The following is a 14,552-nucleotide window of genomic DNA, read 5'->3' on the forward strand; positions in this document are numbered from 1 at the left end:
CCTTTCCACTCCAAACCATGACATCATGTTACCTGGCCCGACTGCTATAGGATCTAATGGGGATGTTCCAGAGCAGGCAACAGTGATTTTAATGCCACTGCTTTTGTTATGCCAGCCTTGTCAAAGGAAATTTCGGACCAGGTAGTGTGACGTCATAGATCAGAGTAAACAGGCATTGTGCTATCTAAGTAGCATTGGCTAATCGCGTGCCTATCTCTCTCTGTCTCTCTCTTTTTTTGGCACGTGCGCATGGGGTTGTGCCGAAGGAGTGTACGGAGTACAGGCGACTGACAGACGGACAGGTGGACAAATTGGCTAGCCATATACAGTTCGCTGTAAAAAGGAGGGGAGAGCCAGGAAGGTGGAGAGACACTTGACCATGAACCTTTCTTTGACAGATGGGGAGCAAGAAAGGGCGGGATGGCTGCAGTGGTGCTGGTCGGCTGGAGTGACCGATGCTGACAGTGCTCGACCCATGGGAATGCCATTGAAGTGGGGTGGGGGGAAGCACAGACATTTCCTGTTGGCGACCTAGAGTGGGGATCTATCTGGCTGGACATCTTCCTTTCGTCATGTCATCAAGGCCATGGATATAACAGAGGGTAGGTTGCCCTTCAAGCCTGGTATATCCCCACTCTAGGTCAGCAACACCAAAACATCTGCGCTCCCCTCCCCTCTTGACCCCCGATGCTGGGCGCCGCAGCAACCATCCCACCCTTTTGCCCTTCCCGTCTGTCAAGAAAGGTTCCCGATCAAATCTCTCCCCACCCTCCACACTCTGCCCTCCTTTTATTTACGAAGGACCTCTTAAAAGCTGCACACCGCCACCTCCGAAGGATACCCCCTGTACCCCCTGAATAAGGAGCCAAATGGGCTCCGAAATGTTGGGCTAATAAATTCGCTTATTTGGTTGGGGTCACTCTCAAAGTCCTGAAAAATGTTTACACACCAATATGCAGCAATGAAAGAAAAACACAGCACAGCAATATAGCAAGACGGGCTAGTCGGCTGATGTTCATTGTGAAGGATTTCTTGAAGCACAACATCTGACACACACAAAGAGGTAAGAAAAAAAAAAAAGAACAAGACGGAAAGATGCTGTCCTGTCGTCTTTTTCTTTTCTTGTGTTTTGTTTCTTTTCGTGTACATAGTTGTAGCACTTGAAAAAATCCTTCACGATAAACAGATATTGCAATTTTGTCAACTGCATTTATCAGGACACCCAAAGCAGGCAGACATAATGTAGCATTACTTCACAAATGATGCAATATATTTATTATCCTCTCCTATGTATTGTGAAAGTTGTATTCACCAATTTTAAGCACACATCAGAAAGGGAAACAATGTACATCATATAAATCTTGTCCACTTCAGATGTGCTAATTGGTGCAGTACAACTTATTTCATAGCACTAAAGTCTTGTGTAAAGCAGAAGAAGCTATGTGTAAAAGAGAATGCAACAATTGACACCCAAATCAGTGCACAGGCACATGCATGCACTCTTCGACTCCATGTAGCAGTGAGCAATATGCAGAGAGAGATTCTGGAATTTGCCCATCATAGCACAGAATACATACTCAGATACGCAACGACAGCACAAGGCACAAACTTGGTAGAGCGACTACTCAACCGTTTAAAACAGTTATTTCTCACAACATTTTTAACACATTCACGTAAATATAGCTTTTTGCAAGATGCATCACCCATCACCTATTTCGGTAATATTTCAGGAAGTAATATTTTTGCCCCAAGTGTGGTTGTCATTTTTTTTTTTTCATATGCCTATAACTAGACTTGGGTTGAGCGCACCAAGGACCTACACTTACTTTGATGGCACCCTCTTCTCTCCATCCCATGTTCCAGCTAAAGCTTCCAACTCATTAACTACACTGGCAGAGTCGGCCGCAAGAACAGCTGTCACGGAAAGCTGCACCTGAAAGGAGGAGGCAAATGAATGCAATTCACATGCACGTGAATAACCAATGAGAAATTGGTAATGAGACATACCACTTCGGGGAGTTGTGTATTTGGTAGAGGAACCGAGTCAAAGTTTGGAAATATGACAAGAGAGTTGTGATGTTCATATTCGTACTTCTTGCCCTGGTCAAGAGGGAAACCCCCTTCCACACCTACAGACAAAAGTTGCACACAATTGACGTTAAAAACATACGTATAAATGACTACCGATAAGAACCACAAGACGTGATTTTGTTATTGTCTGCACTATTTGTGCCCTAAGCTCTGGAAACTTATGTCCCTCACAATAAGTGAACATCATGTAGGAATACTCCTATCTGGATCAAATTTATATGGGTAAAATTCTGCCCATGTGATGCCCACTTTTAGCGAGATCAACTTTATTACCATGAAAAATTTTTCAACAGCAAGGAATGACAGTCCACCTGCAATGCCAACAGGCAAATGCTGCAAAACGTCTGCAATACACTAGTGCTCAACAGTGTTGCCTTTCAAGTACCTCTTCGTGTAGCCTTGAATCATGATCCGATCCTCAATTTCAAGGTGCTTTGTCATGGAGTAACTTTTAGAGGATTTCTAAAAAAAAATTAATTTTGGGGGTTTTATGTGCCAAAACAATAAAAACATCTGGAGAGATGCGGTCTAACATAATGCAATTCCTATTCATATTACATGTATGAAAGTATACGCGCTATTCCTGGCGGGGTGAAAGCCGATTACAGTCGGAAAAGAGCACTACTGTGGAAATACAACGCAGTGGCTTGTGCAAGCTGCAAAACTAATTCCAGGTCACATGCATTGCTCACCGATCGCCAACTTCGTAGGAGGCGCAGCCCTCTTGGCAGCCGGCGTGTCATCCGCCACCTGCAGTATGTTTACATCGTGAATAACTGTCGCGAAAGCCTCGATATCACGAAACAAAGCTTGCGCAACACACCTCCTTTTTCACGGTTTTCAGGTGAAGGTAGACAGCGTTCCCAGTTTTTGCGTAACGCCTCTCGACAAACTTCTTGGAAAATCCAAGAAAAGTATTCAGGCACACATAGAGGCCTCCTTCAGATTCCTGAAATAAATGGCAGGATGTCTCGGTGAATGCGTATGGGCCGCTAGATAAGCTCGCTGACTAAATTTAAGGGCGTAAGGGTGCGGCGCTGGAAGACCATTCGTAAAGCAAAATATGTCCGTGCCAAACCATTTAACGAACGCGTTCGCGCCGAAAGCATTCGGAAGGATTTACCAACACAAAGGGGGAAAAAAACGCAACACTCTGGACAATGCACAAGTATTCGGGCAGAAAGATTTAATTAAAGGAACTAATAAAGAGTAGAGGCGATGTCAAATACATTTATGACGGTGGGATCGAACGTTTTTATGTTGCGTCTCCGACATTGCCGGCGAGTGTCGGAAGAACGAAGGTATCGCTGTGAGGAGACAGCATTTTAAAGGAAACTTACTGGTGTGTCGAATGAGAAGACGCACTCATCTTTATACACTTTGTCCGCGTGTCCAGGAATTCGGATTCGGGCGAGATGTGGAGCGAGCTTCTCGGCGTACGTTGCCATGTTGGTTACTTCTCTTTCGAACGTGTTGACTGTGTGGATTAGAGAGCAAATTCTAAACCATAGTTCTAAACGTTCTAAAGTCTGGGTTGCCAGACCAAAGAGTAGTCGAGAAAACGGAGTCGAGGTTTAGCGGGTAGCTGTACACCGATCGCGTTCTCAAACGTGCTCTCAAATTTACCAATCTTGTCTTCCTGCGCTTGGTTATATATTAATCAATAGTATATATATATATATATATATTTAGCGATTTCTTTACTCGACGTTGTGGCCGGAAAACTGTTCGAAAAAAGATTTTGTGATTACCGCGGCACCATTTTTCTCCAATTTCACAGAAAGATCGCATTTTGGAGTCATATTGAAGTTTATGCTTGCAATGCTGTCGCGCAAGCTGGTGAGACCTACGTAAAGACCTACGTGAGTGAGTGAGTGAAGAAACTTTATTGCAAGTCCGGCGAGGACGCGAACTCGTCGCGCACCCAGCTAGTCCCACGTTGGAACCGGCAGGTCTAGCCCACCGGCCCGGTCGCGGGCACGCCGGACAGCCAGGATTTGCTTTTCTAGGGCGGGGCTACGCAGAAGCGAGTCCTATTCCTCCTTGATGAGCTTGGGGTATGTCGACCCGCACTCCCAGAGCATGTGCGCTAGAGTGGAGGTTTGCCCGCAGGAAGGGCAGGCGTCGTCGCGACACACGTCCGGGTAAGCCTCGTGAAGAACGGACAGACACGGATGTCTGCAGAAGCCTAAGCGAAACGGCTTGCGCCCTATTCAACTTGGGGTGAGGGAATGGAAAGACCCTTCTAGACATGTAGAAGAATTTAATAATCTCGTTTTGAGTAGCGGGAACGTCCCTGTGGCCGTAGGGAGGAGAGGAGTCGGTGCTTCTTGCAGAGGCAGCGCGGTCGGTGAGGTCACGCGCAGCTTCGTGAGCACACTCATTGAGGTTCGGAGCAGCACCCTCGACAGACCCTACGTGAGCGGGAAACCAGTGGATTGAACGCTGCGTCAGAGCATATCGACTAGAGCTGCTTTAAGAAAGCGAGCAGCTTGCTTGGCGATGCAACCCTTCTAAACGTCCTAACTGCCGTTTTGGAATCGCTATATATCTCGGACCCACGACAGTCTAGCAGGGCGAGGGCGATTGCGGCTTGCTCGGCGACTCCGGGGTCTGAAGTGCGAAGGGAGGCGCTATTGGAAATCTTGCCGCTGGAGTCGACCACAGCGATGGCAAAAGTCTTCCCATCGCTGTACTCTGCGGCGTCGACGAAGCTTGTTCTAGCTAATGTCTCGTTGTTTGATCTGTTTGAGGGTGGCTGCTGCTCTGCAAAAGGATAGACAGTTGGGCGAGTTGGTACGGTAACATGATTTTGGCTTCTAGCGCGAAGTGAAACACGGACACAGAAAGGAGCAGACAGGACGAGCGCTCGTCCTGTCTGCTCCTTTCTGTGTCCGTGTTTCACTTCGCGCTAGAAGCCAAAATCATGCTGCTGCTCTGGCCTTGCGTCTGCCCTCGTTATGGACGGGATGGACATTTCGGGGCACAGGAGCCACTTCGAACTTGTCTCGAATGCACCTAGGGATCGGGGTACTGACCATCGGCAATCCCGCAGGGTGGTAACCCAGCTCTTCGAGGGTGTGTTTACCTGCCGCTGTGGTGCTCAGGCGAGTGAGTTGCGCGCGTTCTTGGGCTTCGGCAGTCTCCTCGGCAGTGTTGTGCACCCCCAGCTTGAGGAGATCCTCGGTATGGGTGCTGATAGGTAGCCCGAGAGCCCTCTTGACCACTTTGCGGATGAGAGCGTTGAGCTTGTCTCGCTCCGCTCTGAGCCAGTTTTGCACAGAAATTGTGTACGTAAAGTTACACCGTACGAAGGCATTGATAAGCCTGAGGAGATTGTTTTCCTTCATTCCTCGCTGCCGGTTTGCTATTCTGCGAATGAGGCGGAAAGCGTTGTCCGTCTTTGCGATGATCTTGCGGAGAGCCCTTACGTTCCCGCCGTTGAATTCGACAAACATGCCGAGGACCCGAATAACGTCGACCCTGGGTATTACCCCTCCCCCCCCCCCCCTCGTCACAAGTGCGAAGACTGATGCCGCTTTCGGAGACTGGCTTCCAATCTTTGGGTCTGCCTCCCTTCTCTTTTCTGTAAAGCAGAAGCTCCGACTTGGCGGGGGAACATCGAAGTCCGGTGGGGCGGAGATACTCCTCAATCACGTCGATCGCCTCCTGCATGGATTCTTCGACTCAGCCCTCGCAGCCGCCGGAGCACCATAAGGTGATGTCGTCGGCATATATGGTGTGCTTGACGACCTCTACGCGTGTCAACCTCTCGGAAAGACCCATCATACAGATGTTAAACAGTGTGGGTGAAATGACGGCGCCCTGAGGAGTGCCCCGCCCTCCGAGGGGCACATCGACGGAGCGGAAGCCCCCAATGCGAAGCTTGGCCTTCCTGTCCGTTAGGAAAGAGCTGACGTAGCTATGGACTCTGGAACCGAGACCCAGGTCTGAAATGGTCTTTATGATGCTGTGGAACACGTTGTCGAAAGCTTTCTAGAGGTCCAGACCGAGCAAAGCCTTGACGTCTCTGGAACGGCCATCCACAATCTGATGCTTTATTAACTTCATTGCATCCTGCGTCGAGAGTACGGCGCGGAAGCCGATCATGTACGTGTAAACCTCGTTGTCTTCGAGATACCCGTTGACCCTGTTGAGGACGACGCGCTCCATGACCTTGCCGACGCAGGAGGTTAGAGAAATCGGCCTGAGGTTCTCGATGTTCGGGGCCTTGCCGGGCTTGGAAATGAGCACCGTGCAGGCCATCTTCCATTCTGCAGGAACAACGCCACTGTTCCAGGACTCGTTGATTTTGTCGGTCAGAAAGACGACCGACATATCTTTGAGGTTTCTCAACATTCTGTTGGTGACTCCGTCTGGACCCGGCGCAGACTTGCGGTTGAGCGCGAAGATGGCCTGTCTGACCTCGGCAACGGAGAAGTCTTCGTCGAGCTCGGGGCGTGGAGGGCCTCGGTATTCCGGGACTTGGGTAGCCGGATCTCCGTCGCGACGGACGGGCAAGTACTTCTGTACGAGCTTTGAGACGAGCTCATCGACCGTGTGAGACCTGGTGGCTTCGTGAAGGGCCCGGGCCAACGTATGCCTCTGATTTGACTTCGAGCCGCTTTCTTCGAGAAGGTGCTTCAGCATACATCAGAATTTGCTGTTGCGCATCTGTCCGTCGATGGATTCGCAGAGCTCGTCCCACTGCTGCTGGCATAGCGCCTTGCTGTGGTCGTCAATGACCTTGTTGAGCTCCGAGATCTTTTTTCGGAGTCTGCTATTGAGCCTTTGACCCTTCCATTGGCGGAGCAGGGCGTTTTTGGCCTCGATCAGGTGGGCAAGTCTGCTTTACATCCGCTCGACGTCGAGATCGGTTTCCACTTTCTTGGTAGCCGCGGAAGCGTCGTTCCGGACGCCTTCGCACCATTCTTCGAGAGTGGCGGGTGCCCTAGGTCTGCCGGGTTCTTCGCGAATCTTGCGAAAGTGGTCCCAATCGGCGAACGTGAATTCCTTGATCCTACTCCGAGACACCTTGAAGTTGGTCTCGAGAATGTTGTGGCCGCTGCCGAACTCCATGGCGATGTTCTCCCAGCCCACGTCCTCAACGTTCCTGACGAACGCGAGGTCGGTTGTCGAGTCCTGGGTGACGGAGTTGCCAATGCGCGTAGGAAAATCCTTGTCAATGACAAGAGTGAGGTCCATCTCGTTGGCGTCTTGCCACAGGTTGCGCCCCTTGGTATTGTCGTAGACGTAACCCCAGATGCCGTACAGTGCGTTGAAGTCACCGACGACGACCAAGGGTCGAGGGCCGGCCAAGTCGGTCGCTTTCTTGAGGATGGTCTTGAACTGCTGGCGCGAGTCCCTGGGGTTGCTGTGGATATCGAGGACGAACACGCAGTTTCTGCGCTGATTTCGTTGCGGTACGTCGAGCAGGATCTCAACCATGGCATATTCAATTCTACCACTCGCCAGCTTGAGGTCGTGGGTGAGATGAGTCAGCCTTTTATCAATCAAGGTGCCAATCGCTCGCCCTCCGGGCAGGCCCGACACGGCCCTGTAGCCCTGGAGCGATGCGGCGGAGATTAATGTTTCCTGGAGAGCAATGACTTGAGGTTTGACAGCGAAATACCTGAAAAACTGCTGCAGAGGGGCTTTTTTGTTAGAATTCCCACTGCAGTTCCATTGTCAAATGCGAAAACTCTTTTTGGACATATCCATTATGGCGGACCGGATGGACTACCACCTAACGGGGCAGTTAGGGCTGCGCAAAGACTGGGACCTCCTGCCGTCGCCCTGGTGGGATATTGAAGTCTAGCTTCCTTTAGTATGGCGGGAGTGGTGAGCGGTTGTACGACGGATGCGAATGAAGCCATTCGCGCCTCAATGGCGTCGATGCGATCAGTGAGAACGTGAGGCCCCTGTTGGGGTCTCCGAGTGCAACCTGAATTTGACGAACGTTATCGGTGAGACAACTGGCGCTAGCGGGGACCTGTCTGAGGCCATCTTTTGAGGCCATTTTGTGAGACCTACGTAAAGAAAGCGAGTCAGACGCTTCGCGCGTTTTAACGCGTAGCCATGTGATAGCGTTAAAGGGCCCTGGGCCACTTTGTATCTAAGAGGAGAAATACACTTGTAGTTAAAATAGGCTATTTCAGAAATACATTGCGCGAAAAGTACTTCAATAGCCTTCGCGGTGCTTCCGCTTTCTTTAATGACTTGCTGTTCTGCGACAGTGTTGCCATCTCAGTGTGCCGTATTATGCCTAGATCGACACAAAAAACACAGATTCCCCAAAAGATCCCTAAAATTGCTATACAGTGACGACGTTATGTTTCCCCAGGAATCACGAGTTGGCTACTAGCTAGCTTGATACCCCGCTTGAGCATTTCTTTCTCTATGGCTTGAGCCGGGCAGAGGCAGCTATGGCTATTTCAAGCTATAGTTTAGACATCTTCAAGATGACTAGCACTTGAGGTCTCCAAGCCATACACTTCTAGCCATTCTGAAGACAACTACTTAGAAAAAATGTCGATATCTCCATGCCCGAAATTTCGTAGGCATGCCACGGAGGATTCAGGGAAGCCTCACCGAAGGCGGGGTGGAGGAGGGGGGGGGGCGATACGGTTCATTTTCTGAGTGCGGAAGTTGCCGGCATGCCTCGGAAAAGGTGAGGGGTGTTAGATATGGCGCCGTTTCCTGAGGCTACTTCGAGTTCCCCAAACCACTTCGATTCGCAGCACAGCTAATTGAGGAATGCAGAAGCAGGAAAGCACATTCCTGAGGCAGGACACTTGCAAACAAGTTCGTACCGCCGGGACAATGGAGCCCAATCATCCCTCTTCGCCTTTGAAGACGACATTTGCTACCGCTGCGGAGCCGAGCCACCGGGAGCAGGTGGGCCCTTGTGCAATGGAGCAAGAGCGCCCCCCCCCCTCCTTCTCCACCTTAGAAGAAGTGGATTGCAATTCTGCGAGGCAAGAGCGCAGGGGGATCAAGTGATCAAGCAAGGGGGCCCAAGCGGCGACTCTCTTCGCCGGCTATGACACCATCGCACGGGCGCCTACCATTGGCTGAAAGTGGCGTCATCTGAGCGGACTCCCCATTGGTCGAACATGACGCGACTTCCAGTGCTCGAAGGGTTTATAAGAAGCGTTCCAGAGAGACCAGAGCATTCCCTGATTCCCTGATTCACCTCTCTCAAACTTCTTGCCGCGGGCCGCAGCGTCCGAGTTGCTGCCGGCCCGTAATGACTGTACGACTGTTAATTGACGCTCACCTCTCTGTATATAATGTAAAATAAATACTCCCAAGTTTTGGTTTTCACCCTGAAGTCCGTCCTTCAACCCCTACAGGGGATAGTGGCGTATATAGGGGATAGTTTTGTTGATAGGGCATATATTGAAACCCCTTGTAGCGTGATCGGCACCAGCAAAGGAGCGCGCGCAGGTTTAAATCTGGCGCCACATTGATAGCATGCTGGGACTTGCAGCCCACAACGGGAGCACGCAGTTTAAGAGGTTTAAAATGAACATAAAGAGCAAGAAAAATAAAATTTATTCAGTTCAAAAACATAGCTGTGCATTAAAGTTGTTTTAAATGGAAAATATGTAAGCAAGATAAAAGATTAGACAGCTTTATTCAAGCACAGGGCCAGCAGCGAAGGTGGCGCTTAGCTTGAGATTTTAGGGCTAACAGACGTGCTTTTCGGGGCTCCGTGGCGGCGACGAAATCATGTTTTTGTGCATGCTTTGAGCTTGCTTTTGTTTTTGATTTCCTGACTCTTTTTTCCCTTTAAATAGTAATTGGGTGGTTTTCTTTTTTTCCCTATTTTTTTGTCTCTCGTATTGCGTCATCGCGGTGGTGCCGGATTGGCGGGACACGAACAGCAGGAAAGAGCCTTCGTCGGGGAAGCAAAAAATAGAAACAAATGGAAGAACGAACGCAAGGTGCGACAAATCATCAAAGCAAGTAGGCTGCCTAACCTGCCAAAAGAAGACTACAGGGTTATCGTGCGTCCACGTGGCGGACTTAAGGTATCAGACTACAAGCTGGATCGCATTTACTACTGTCTGCGCAACGCTGCCGGGGTCGGCCGAGAGACAGAGGAGGAAGACAGCATATGCATAAACAGCAAACAAAATATAGTGGTGCTCAGCACGCCTTCCGAGGACCGAGCCAGGAAATATGGGGCTATCAATAAGCTACGCCTTGGAGAACAAGAATTTGAAGCAAGTGCTTACAGAGCAGCTCCTGATAATACATCCAAGGGTCTCATCAGAGGAATATCTCAGGAGGAGAGTCCGGAGGACATAGTGACCAGTCTGGTCACGCCACGCAATCCTGGAGTCTTGCACGCCAAGAGAATGGGTAACACTGACAACGTGATCGTTTTATTTGAAGGTTTTCACGTCCCAAGATATGTGAGGTATGGAGCGATGCTTATCCAATGCTCCTTGCATAAAAAACACATCGACATATGCTATGGATGCGGAAGAACAGGGCACAGGGCTGACGTGTGCCCCAACCCTGAAGACAAGATTTGCCGGGGGTGTGGGTGCAAGAATCCACAGCAGGATCACAACTGCAACGCGGAGTGCCAACTGTGCGGCAAAGACCACCTCACGGGAGACAAGAAGTGCCAAGCAAGATACAAGATACCGTACCTGGTCAGGAGACGCCGCTGGGAGCGACGGAGGAGGGAAGAAGAGGCCGAAGAGGAAGAGTACTACTACCACAACTACAATGAAAACAGAGGGAGCAACAATAATAATCATAAGACTGTAGCGAGCAAGCAGCCCTCAACCGACAGAGAAGACACAAGCAGGAAAAACTATGGAAGACACCGCTCCGGTTCCTTCCCGAGACTGCCAGGGGAAGCCGGTCGCCAACGCTCCAGGTCCAGGTCCAGGACCAGATCGTGGACGAGATCAAGGTCGAGGTCCGGTTCGAGAACTAATCGACGGGGAGACGGGAGCAAAGCACAGGTGAGCTGGGCAAGCGCGGTCTCCGGCACTGCTACTCAATCGCCTAAAGTTAAAGGGTCCGCCCTAGAACAGGAAATGACACAGATTAGAAACATGTTAGAACAGATTACCCGAGAGAATGCAATGCTTAAAGATGAGATCAAGCAGCTTAGGGCAGAAAACGCGAAGCTTCAGCAAGAAAAGAATGGCAACGCACCCTCCGCCAGTACGACGTCGACGCGGAGTCGGGCTCCAACGCCCGTTCCCACGCAAGCGAACGGAGAAGCACCACCACACAAAAGGAGGGCGCAAGAAACGGCTGAAGAAAAGAGCGTCTTTGCAATCGGCGAGGTTATGGAACGTTTAAAGGAATGTTCGATGGGTTACAGCAACAAATCACAAACATGTATGTAGAGATTAAACAACGATTCGATGGATTAGAGAATAGAGTATCGGCACTAGAAAGCACACCAAAGGATATTAGGCCAGCAGGCGCAGGACCGGTTAAAAGCAAGCCGTATAGCAGGCCGAATGCGGTAGAAAATAGCAAGGCCACCGGGGAAGAACAGATAAATCAACATGGCGCCGCGTAACCAATACGCGATTTGGCAATGGAACTGCCGCGGGTATCGTCGCAAGCGAGGAAACCTGCAGCAGTTCATAACAAGTAAGGAGGCGCCAGATGTCATCGCCCTGCAGGAAACCGGGGGGATCGCAAAATTATCGGGGTATAAATCGTATAGTGCTTCCGGCGAGAAGGCAACCGTCACGACGCTCATACACAGAAACCCCTCGGCTGTCGAGCACGATACCGGTGTGCGCGGCATAGACCACGTCCTGATTGAAATAATCCCCTCCCGTAAAGAAGAGGGAAGTCTATTTATTCTGAACATATATAGTCCACCCCGGCACAAGCCCAAATTCGGCCCACTCTTCCGCAAAGTGTTGAGCGTAGCGCACAAGCAGGCACTAGTCGTGGTCGGCGATTTTAACGCGCCACACGCGGCTTGGGGATACAGCATAGAGAACATTAAGGGCCGAAGCCTGTGGGCAGACGCTCAGCACGAAGGCCTAACGCTCATAACTGACCCTCAGGCACCAACCAGAATAGGAAACAGCGTAACCAACGACACGACACCAGATCTCACATTTACGAAGAATGTAGCAATTTCTCAATGGACAAACATGCAGGAAAGCTTAGGTAGTGACCACTACATCGTCGTCACAACGATACAAGCAGGCCCAAGGAAAAAGAGGGGGAGAGAACTGAAGCTAGTAGAATGGGACTCTTTCCGCAAAATCCGACAAGATGATGCGGAAGACACTATAACGGACATAGAGAAATGGGCAGAGAAACTGCAAGAAAACATTAAACGAGCTACCAAAACTGTTCCAGAGGAGGCAGGTATAGAGGAGATGGATAGCAGATTATTGCACATGTGGGAAGCGAAAGGTAGCATGCTGAAAAGATGGAAAAAGCAAAAACATAATCGGAAATTAAGGAAGAGAATTGTGGAATTAAACAAAGAAATCGAGATATATGCAAATAGGTTAACCCAACAGAAGTGGGAAGCCACGTGCGACTTGATGGAAAGGCAGATAGGAATGTCCAAGACCTGGAACATTCTCCGATGCCTCTCAGTGGACCCCGGAAGTACAAAAACCATACAAAGACACAATCTACAGAAGGTTATACACAGCTACAACGGCACAGAAGAAGAGCTCTTCCGAGAGCTCCAAAAGATGTACGTTGGAGATGCGGATAGAGAAGTACTTCCGGATTACCTAGGTAACGAGAATCCAGATCTTGATACCCCTATTACGGAGGCAGAAGTCAGATATGAACTGACCAGGCTCAACTCGAAATCTGCACCAGGACCTGATGGGATAAGTAACAAAACACTTAGAAACCTCGGCGATGTATCCATCCGAGCTCTCACGGACTACATGAATAACTGCTGGGAGCAAGGCAGCATTCCAAGTCAATGGAAATCAGCCCAAATTATTTTTATACCAAAGACTGGAAAGACACCACAACTGACTAACTTAAGGCCCATATCCCTGACATCCTGCGTCGGTAAACTCATGGAACATGTGGTTCTCACACGTCTCACGAGATACATGGATGATGGAGGACTTTACCCACATACCATGATTGGATTTCGACCAAAGTTATCGACGCAGGATATTATGCTCAAACTAAAACATCAGATCATAGATGCGGGTGAGAAAAGTCTAGACACTAAGGCCATACTAGGTCTCGATCTAACTAAGGCCTTTGACACCGTCACGCACAAGGCCATACTACAAAATCTCCAAAAACTGGATGTAGGACGTAAAACATACGCGTACATCATAGACTTCTTGACAGATCGTACCGCAAAGATTTCAATTGGAGAATCCAAATCGGACGAACTCAAGCTAGGTAATAGGGGTACCCCGCAGGGTTCAGTCCTATCTCCCTTTCTATTCAACGTGGCAATGATTGGTCTTCCTGCGAGACTCGAAAAGATAGAAGGACTCGGACGCAGCCTCTACGCGGACGACATCACCCTTTGGGTGGCGGGTGGAAGCGATGGGCATGTGGAAGAGATCCTTCAAACCGCAGTAAACACGGTAGAAGACTACATCAAAGACAAGGGACTGAAATGCTCCTCGCAAAAATCAGAACTTCTGCTCTATAGGCCCACATGCCGGGGTCGAAAAAGCATTAGGGAAAGGCCGGGCATTGTGGTCACAGTAGAAGGCACCACAATACCGATAGTGGAGAGCCTGAGAATACTGGGACTCCGCATATCCGAAAACGGACATAACGGAGAAACCATTAGACTACTTGACAATAGTGTTCATCAAACAATCAGACTAATAAAGCGGATATCCAACAGGCACTATGGCATGAAAGAGCACAATCTCATCCGATTAATAGAAACATTCGTAATCAGTCGTATTGTATATGTGGTTCCTTACCTCAAGCTCTACGCTGCGGAGAAAGCCAAGATAGACTGCATTATTAGAAGGGCCTATAAGCAAGCCTTGGGACTTCCGGCAAATACGTCAAACGAGAAATTCTTGGCGCTCGGCGTGCACAATACATTAGACGAACTTATTGAGGCACAGAGAGTAGCGCAGTATGAAAGGCTTACGCAGAGTTTGACGGGGAGACACATCTTAGATGACATCGGAATAACCTACGAAGCACAGCACGGAGTGCGGAGAGACATCCCAAGGAAAATAAGGGAACATCTATCAATACCCCCACTCACCAGAAACATGCACCCGGAGTTTCACCAAGATCGAAGAAACGCACGAGCGAGAGCTCTCCACAAAAGATTCCGTGATGCCAGGGACGTGGTCTATGTGGACGCGGCGGAGTACGCAAATGGACAGAGTATGTCGATAGTTGCTATGAGTCTAGAGGGTGACTGCAGAGTTAGTGGGACGGTGAAAACATGGAAGGCAGAGGTGGCGGAGGAAGCTGCCTTAGCACTGGCAATA

At 49.7% G+C, this 14,552-nt stretch overlaps 1 protein-coding gene across 1 annotated transcript in view; it reads right to left on the reverse strand.

Moving 5' to 3' along the window:
- The window catches only part of Usp5 (ubiquitin specific protease 5), a 64,900-nt gene extending 61,277 nt beyond the window's left edge, over positions 1-3,623 (reverse strand). The window contains exons 1-5 of the mRNA XM_070534521.1: positions 3,432-3,623; positions 2,915-3,040; positions 2,784-2,841; positions 2,008-2,129; positions 1,827-1,933 (exon numbers count right to left, since the gene is read on the reverse strand). Coding sequence (XP_070390622.1) covers positions 1,827-1,933; positions 2,008-2,129; positions 2,784-2,841; positions 2,915-3,040; positions 3,432-3,539 — 521 coding nt within the window. The 5' untranslated portion in view covers positions 3,540-3,623. The remainder of the gene's footprint in view (positions 1-1,826; positions 1,934-2,007; positions 2,130-2,783; positions 2,842-2,914; positions 3,041-3,431) is intronic.
- Positions 3,624-14,552: the final 10,929 nt, after the last annotated feature.

This window comes from Dermacentor albipictus, chromosome 2 (assembly GCF_038994185.2).
Source record: "Dermacentor albipictus isolate Rhodes 1998 colony chromosome 2, USDA_Dalb.pri_finalv2, whole genome shotgun sequence".
Taxonomy (NCBI): domain Eukaryota; kingdom Metazoa; phylum Arthropoda; class Arachnida; order Ixodida; family Ixodidae; genus Dermacentor; species Dermacentor albipictus.